The 7,372-nt window shown below is 55.5% G+C and overlaps 1 protein-coding gene across 1 annotated transcript; it reads left to right on the top strand.

The window, feature by feature from the left end:
• Positions 1 to 858: 858 nt before the first annotated feature.
• GNG2 (guanine nucleotide binding protein (G protein), gamma 2) lies at positions 859 to 2,365 on the top strand. Its single transcript, XM_009893894.1, has 2 exons — positions 859 to 957; positions 1,998 to 2,365. Exons 1-2 carry the CDS (start codon positions 871 to 873, stop codon positions 2,124 to 2,126), a joined length of 216 nt encoding a protein of 71 aa, XP_009892196.1. The 5' UTR covers positions 859 to 870; the 3' UTR covers positions 2,127 to 2,365.
• The last annotated feature ends 5,007 nt before the right edge of the window (positions 2,366 to 7,372 follow it).

Here is a 7,372-nt window from a genome sequence, read left to right on the forward strand (position 1 = left end):
GCGGGGGAAACCCTTTCTCTGATTTCTTTTTGCTTTGTTGTCACCGCAGCCTTTGCTGTAACAGCAAAAGGCAAAGTACAGCGCAGCTGGAGTGGTGCTGCTGCAGGCTGTGTGCTAGAATCAGAATGGTTTGGGTTGGAAGGGACCTTGAAGATCACCTTGTTCCAACCCCGCTGCCCTGGGCAGGGACACCTCCCACCAGCCCAGGTTGCTCCAAGCCCCGTCCAACCTGGTCTTGAACACCTCCAGGGATGGGGCAGCCACAGCTTCTCTGGGCAACCTGCACCAGGGGCTCACCACCCTCAGAGGAAAGAATTTCGTCCTATTATCTCATCTAAATCTCCCCTCTTCCAGTTTGAAGCCGTTCCCCCTCATCCTATCACTACATGCCCTTGTAAAAAGTCCCTCCCCAGCTCTCCTGTAGCCCCTTTAGGGACTGGAAGGGGCTCTAAGGTCTCCCTGGAGCCTTCTCTTCTGCAGGCTGAACACCCCCAACTCCCTCAGCCTGAAGGTAAGAAGGTCCCGGTGTCCCCTAAGCGTGGCTCACAAGGCATCCCCCACTCCGGGGACGATGGGGAGGGCACAGGAGGGAATTGCTGGCAGCGTGTGACTACTCACGTACCCACAAAGGCTGGCGGCTCACTGCCCTTCTATAAACACAGGATTAAGCGCTGGCCGAAATACCCGGGTCTGCATCTCCCGTCTCCACACCCTCATTCACACGGTTGGGCTCTAACATCCCCATGCGTGCAAGCCCAGCTCATCGTTTTGGGGGTTTGAGGGCAGGGAGCAGCTCTCTGCCCGCCTCAAAAGTTCACCCACGCGTGTTTTGTGCCCGTAGCCCGTGGGGAGAGCGCGCCTGGCCCGCCCATGGCTAGCAACAACACTGCTAGCATAGCGCAAGCCCGCAAGCTGGTGGAGCAGCTGAAGATGGAGGCCAACATCGACAGGATAAAGGTAGCGTGGTGGTGCCCGCTGCTGAGCGGCTGCCAAAACTGCTCCCACCTTGTGGGAGCCGGGACGCGGTGGTGGGCGGTGTTTGTGGAGGATGCTCGGCTAACGATCCCCATGGCGGTGGCTGATGGCAGCGGGAGATGCTCGCCCGTGGAAGGCAGCTGGAAGCATCACCTGGAGCCCTGCCGGGGGGGTGGGAAGGAGTGGCTGGCCCCGAGGCATCTCACCTTCTTGGGAACGGGTTAAACCCAGGCTGTTTGTCCCAGTTTCTGTTAAAACTATCCTTTGGGCTGTGCTCAGTGCTCAGCCGTGAGGTTAGCGGGGAAACTCTGAAAGCAGCGTCGTCCTGAAGCTTCTTTCCCACGGAAAACCCAGTCCTTTCTGGGAGGCGTTTCGCCTGCTCTGACCGCTTCTGCTCCACTCCGATGGAATTGCTGCTTCTGGGCATGCAAGAGCTCATCGGCTTCAAGCCGGAGATCCCAGGGGATTTCTCTTCTCCACCGAGGCGGTTTTGGATGACAGCCAGTCCTGAGGAGAGAGGTGCTCCGGGGCCGGTTGCTGGCTGCAGGCACGTCTGGGTACTGACTTACAAGCAAAACCTCACCTCTCAGGGCTGGGGTGAGCTCCGGCAGCTTGGGAGCTGCCGCCGTGTCCTGAATAAATAGCCAAGTCGGTGGCTGCGGGCAGCAAACGTTGCTATAGCAGCTGTGGGTGTCCCTGCCGAGGGATGCGGGGGGAGAGACGGCAGGGATGCGGTGCCTGCTAAAGTCGGTCCTTGCTACGGTCGAGTCGGGTGAAGGATGCGAATGGGTGAAGGATGTGAAGGATGCTCACGGGAGCGCGTGTGCCAGGTGAGCTTAGAGCCTGGAGGTGAAAAACCACCCGCCACGTGTTGTCAGTTCATCGGTCGGGTCTTTGGCCAGGGTATGATGTTGCATCCCCCGGGCTGGGGATGCTGTGAGCCCAGCCCCACCGGAGGGATCTCTCGGGGTGGGATGTCCCCAGTGCAGCCTGTCCCTAATACAGGGCTCCTTCTATTCCAGGTGTCAAAAGCAGCAGCAGACCTGATGGCATACTGCGAAGCCCACGCCAAGGAGGACCCTCTATTGACCCCCGTCCCGGCCTCAGAAAACCCCTTTAGAGAGAAGAAGTTCTTCTGTGTGATCCTGTAAACCCTCGAGGAGCCTGACCGGCACTCAGGCCACCCTGAACACTGATGTAGAGTTTTTAGGAACGGGGACGACCTGCTAGTCCGCAGAATTTAAACAAAAAATAAGTAAAATACACGGCCTGGAAGCTACAGGGATGTGCATGTTTAAAGAACCTGGCCACCTTTGGGGGAATAAGATGATCTGCATTGCAAGGCAAAAGATCTGAAGTCTGTAGAGTTGCCTAGAAAGAAAAAAAAAAATATGTAAAGAATAAATTTGTGTCACTTTTCTGCTCACAAAATTGTTTGATTGTTCCATATTTAAAGCACCAGAGCTGTGCTGAGCAAAGTAACTGCTAAGGATGTGTATAACCTTCTTGGAATGATATTGTTGGTCTTTCCAAAATACTCTTTTTTATTTAAGTTGTCAGATATATAGCGACAGGCTAGATGACTTATGATGTTACTCAATGTTTGGTCTCGTGCTTTTTAATTTCTGGCGGTAGCGTAGCACAGGGGTTGAGCGGCCCCGCGGCGGGTTAGCGAGGACGCCGGCAGCTCCTGCCCGCACCCCCCCTGCCAGCAGCTCCATGTTTCTAGCGAACCCCACTTTCTAACATTTTGTATATGGTTAGCTTCGGCTCTGCAAGTAAAAGTGAATCATGTGTCGTGGTTGGTGCTTCATACTCCTGTGACGACGTTCGGTGGTAGTGCATGAGAATTTCTCTCTGTTCATCCGCTCCAGACTTTTCTTTTCTATCGTTTGACACCACGTGCTGGTGGGAGAAGCTGTAGGGAGGAAACCAAGGCGATCCTGAAAGCAAAGACAGCTCCTGCGATGCCTTAGACGTGCCTGAAATACCTCCTGCGTTAGGGTAGGTGCCCCTGCCCCAGGTGTCGTGGGGTAGCTAGAAATCTGAAAATCAAAGTTGATCACTTCTTTCCGGGTCTTTCCTCTTCTCCTACACCTTTGTGCCTCTGCCCTCCTCGCTTGGTCCTGCTCTTTTCAGCTTCCCGGCAGCATCTCCTCCCCTCGGGGCTGGGATGGGATGCTGCCCCGTGGTGGGATGCTTCTGCCCCGCAGTGGGATGGTACCCTGTGGTGGGATGCTGCTTGTCAGTGGGATGATGCTGCCCCGCAGCGGGATGCTGCCCTGTGGTAGGATGCTTCTGCCCCTTCCCACACCCGCCAGCTCTCCCGTTCCCGCTGCCACCCCACTGCGATGCGCAGGGGCAGGGGAGCAGCATGGGGAGCCGTGGGGCCACCCCTTCCCAGAGGTGCCTGATACCTTGTTTACATGCAGCCTGAGCTCCGCGTCAGACTGGGGAATTATTCCCAGGTTCGGTTCATCCACCGTCAGCGTTTCGGGGGATACACGCCACCTTTTTTTGGCTCCGCCTCGGGTTAATACTTTTGCGGACGTGGCTTGCCTCTCCTTTCTACGGCTAAACACCTCCCAGCTTTCCCCGCTCATCTCCACTCCTGGGAAACTTTGGGAAACATAACTTGGGGATCTGTGTACAAAATTAGGTGGGTGTCACATAGGGTTTCGGGGGGGTCTGCAGTGACCCCGCTAAACTGTAGTTCTGAATCAGGTATCAGCTTAAAAATCCCTGTGGATTCAAGGGGGCAATAGTCTTTAGGTACCTTTTGGCGAATCTTTCTAGCCCGTAGCAAGTGCATTTTGGTTTTTCTACCTTTTCATACTCTTTTTCTAGTCTTCTGCGGAGAAGACCAGTTTGTTCTTACACAGGACTCAAAACTTTTGGCATCTGGGAACGTTTCTATGACATGAGTAGCCTAGATGGTCCCAGCCCTCCCGTGGTGGCTTTCGCCCTCCCCTAACCTCCCTGTTTCGATCTTTTTACTACAGCTCACGTAGCTTTAGGATGAAGGATGGATGAAGTGGTTTGCCCTCCAGCTGGTTTCACTCGTGGTGTTACAAGGCAGACGTGTAAATACCCCGTCGCGGGTTTGTCTTTTCTTTTTAACTCTGATTTACCGTCACGGAGAGTGAAGCGCAGCCGGTCTGACCTGGGGCTCGCACCCCAGCCCTTCTCAAATGCTGTCATGAAGTGGTTTATAATAATTTTTTTAACGACTTGCGTATTTTACAACTTGAATTCTTAATAAATAAATGAAGAAATAAAGCTGCATGAAGAATGGGCGGGGGGGGGAATTTTGAATTAGCTTAAACTACTCATTGAAGGTGTTTTACGTTGCTGGTCTTTATTTTATGTCGGTAGTGGTGTTGACATTGGTGTGCTGCCAGGTATTTCACCCCAGTATTTATATTTACACAGATATGCCTTTGTTAGCCAAGTAGAGATCGCCTGCCAAGACCGTTCCCCCCCCCCCCCCCCAACAAAAACTCCAGTCATCTCTCCATCCCGATGCTGTATTTCCAGCGTGGTATCAAATGACATTCAACTCTACCCCCAGGCTTTTAAAGAAAAAATATCTGGAGTACTGGAAAAGGACTTTTTCTTTCTTTTATTTTTATTTTTTTCCTGCCAAGGTTGCCGGTGGCGGGGGCGAGCCCGTCCCTCCGGTGCCAGCCTGCCGCTGCCAGGCTTTTGGGGAGGGGGCGGCTGTAACCGACAGCCAGCGCGGGGAGGTCGGCGTTGTGATGTAGCGCATCCCCATCCCACGTGCTCTGTGTACTCGTTGGAAATAAAATTTTGGATTTGTTTCAAGCCTTTGGAGACGATGCTCTGTGCGTGCCAGCTCCTGGGGGAGGTGGGTTCCCATCCTGGTTGTGGCTGTGTCCTGTTCCCAGTGGGTTTAAGGGGGGTGGGGGGAGTCTCCCCGATGGGGTGTGGGGTTTGGCAGGAGCTTTCGTGCCCATGGGTGAGGGAAAGGGGTTGGCTCATTCCCGCAGGATGAGCCAACCCCAGGGGAGATCGGGCTTGTTCAGAGTGGGACATTGCTCTGTGCGCAAAGTCACCATCGCTCAGAAACTGAGAGACACGTGAAAGCTCTAGTTTCAATGTCCATCCCTTCTCCCCCCGCTTTCCTTCTTCTCCCATCACTGGCAGTGAGTACACTCTCCCCAGTGCCACCTCCAGCACACCCAGCACAGGCTCCGGCCCGCTGTGGTCCAGCCCCTAGCCCAGAGAAGGAATGGCCTCATTTGGAGAGGCTCTGAAGGTCTGAGCCATGTCCGTGCTGAGGTGGGAGGCTGGGGAAAGGGTGATGGAGAGCAGGACAGCAGCCCAGCCCCATGCCCAGCTTGTGCCTGGGCTGCAAAGCATCCCCTGTGCTCCCCCTCACACCCACCTCCCTTCCCCAGGTTTTTCCTGAAAGATGCTCTGCACCTACCAAATTTATCTGGGCCTGAATTTTCACTCTGGTTTTGCAGGGCCCTCGTGGGCAAATGATCTCCCGGCTAAGCAGCCCACCATGCTTTGAGGCTGGTTATCCTCAGGTCATCTCTGGGGCCAGGAGCAAGGTAGCAGCGAGGGTTTTGCAACGAAACCCATCGCTGCCGAGCCCCGCGCAGAAGACGTGTCGGTATTTCCATTTTCCGCACGTGTTAAGAGCATCTCAGCGAGCAGCAAATGTTGCCTGACCCCGGGGAGACGGCAGAAGCGTGCCCCAACTCGTCTGCATCGGCTGGCTCAACTCTCAGCTCCTCATCCCTTGCTGTGTCCACTGGGCAGGCTGAGAAGAAAAAACAACCGTCGCTCTGGCGATGTCTCTCCTGCTAAAAAAGCGCCGTTCGGCTGCTGCCGTACCTCGCTGGCTCTCCTCCATTTCCAAGGCTTGCTCTGTTCCATCCTCACTTCCCAAGGCTTCAGCTCTGGAGAGGTGGCACCACCGCCGAGCCAGCAGCATCTGCCGAGCCGGAGGAGGTGTGGAGCGCCTGGAGAAAGCGGAGGTGAGATGTTGCTCCCCGCATGCCACGCTGCTGCCTGCCCCATGCACCCCGGCACCAGCCCTCTACAGCTTGCTAATGAGAATAAACCCATCTGCGCTAATTGCTTTCATTAGCTGCAAGCACATTAGATTTGCAGCATGCAGTGGGAAGAGGAGAGGAGAAGCACAACCCTGGGGATGGCTTTGCCCCGGAGGACTGTGACGGTTTAACCCCAGCCAGCAGCTGGGATGAGGCAGCCGCTCGCTCACCCTCCCCAGGTAGGATGGGGAAAAGTAAGGAAAAACTTGTGGGTTGAGATAAAGACAGTTTATTATGCAGAGCAAAAGCCACACATGCAAGCAAAGCTAAAGAAGGAATTAATTCCCTGCTTCCGATCGCAGGCAGGCGTTCAGCCATCCCCAGGACAGCCAGGCTCCATCACGCCTAACGGCGACTTGTGAAGATGAACGCCATCACTCCCAACGTGTCCTCCTTCCTTCTTCTTCCCCAGCTTTGTACACTGAGCGTGACATCATGTGGTGTGGAATATCCTTTTGGTCAGTTGGGGTGGGCTGTCCCGGCTGTGTCCCCTCCCAACTCCTTGTGTCTCCTCACTGGTGGGGTGGGATGAGGAGCAGAAATGGCCTTGAGTGCTCAGCAACAACCAAACCCACCAGTGCGCTATCAACGTCATTTCTCATCCCAAATCCAAACCCCATCACCATACCAGCTGCTAACAAGAAAGTCAACTCTATCCCAGCTGAAAACACGACAGGGACTTGTCACTGCAGGAGGGGTCAGACCCACCAGGGAAGGGGAAGATCTCCAAACTCAGGGTGAAACAGGATGGGTTAGGCAGGGCAACAGCTGCCCTGAGGGTGAGGAAGGCAGAAGAGCCAGAGGAAGGGTGGAGAGCCCCATCCTGCTGCTGGCGTGGGACCATGCTGGCTACTGGCTGTGTATTTGTCCCCCCACACCTACGCAGAGGTTTCACCACCTCCATCGCTGGTCACCTTTGCTGGGGTGGACAATGTGTGACATTGTCACACGCACGGCGTGGCTGAGGGCACACACCCTCAGCCAGCCGCACACCCTGGGGATGGTCCCGAGCTCCTTTTAACCGCGCCAGCGTCTTTGTGTCTTCACTGCTCGCTTTGCACGGCACCGCTCGCACACGTGTCGCCAGCACGCTGAAGAGCTCACGGGCTTTGGCTCCGAAAGCCGAAGGAGGCAGAGCTGGCTCTGTGCCACTCCAGGAACGAGCTGGAGGAGATTACGGTGAATGGGAGAGGATCGGTCCTAAAGAGAAGGGAGGCAGAAACCACCACCCCCACCCCCCCCCCAGCACTGCAGTTCTGCACGGGGCTTGGGGTGGCCCTGGCCGGGGTTGGCTCAGCCCCGGGCCACCC

Source organism: Charadrius vociferus, unplaced genomic scaffold, assembly GCF_000708025.1.
Source record: "Charadrius vociferus isolate BGI_N301 unplaced genomic scaffold, ASM70802v2 scaffold49, whole genome shotgun sequence".
NCBI classification, from domain to species: domain Eukaryota; kingdom Metazoa; phylum Chordata; class Aves; order Charadriiformes; family Charadriidae; genus Charadrius; species Charadrius vociferus.

What these genes read in the sequence shown, in the direction of transcription:
- GNG2 (XM_009893894.1), top strand. Translation starts at nt 871, where the DNA reads ATGGCTAGCAACAACACTGCTAGCATAGCGCAAGCCCGCAAGCTGGTG. An exon ending in CCAACATCGACAGGATAAAG is followed by an intron (nt 958 to 1,997) that starts GTAGCGTGGTGG and finishes CTTCTATTCCAG; the next exon opens with GTGTCAAAAGCAGCAGCAGA.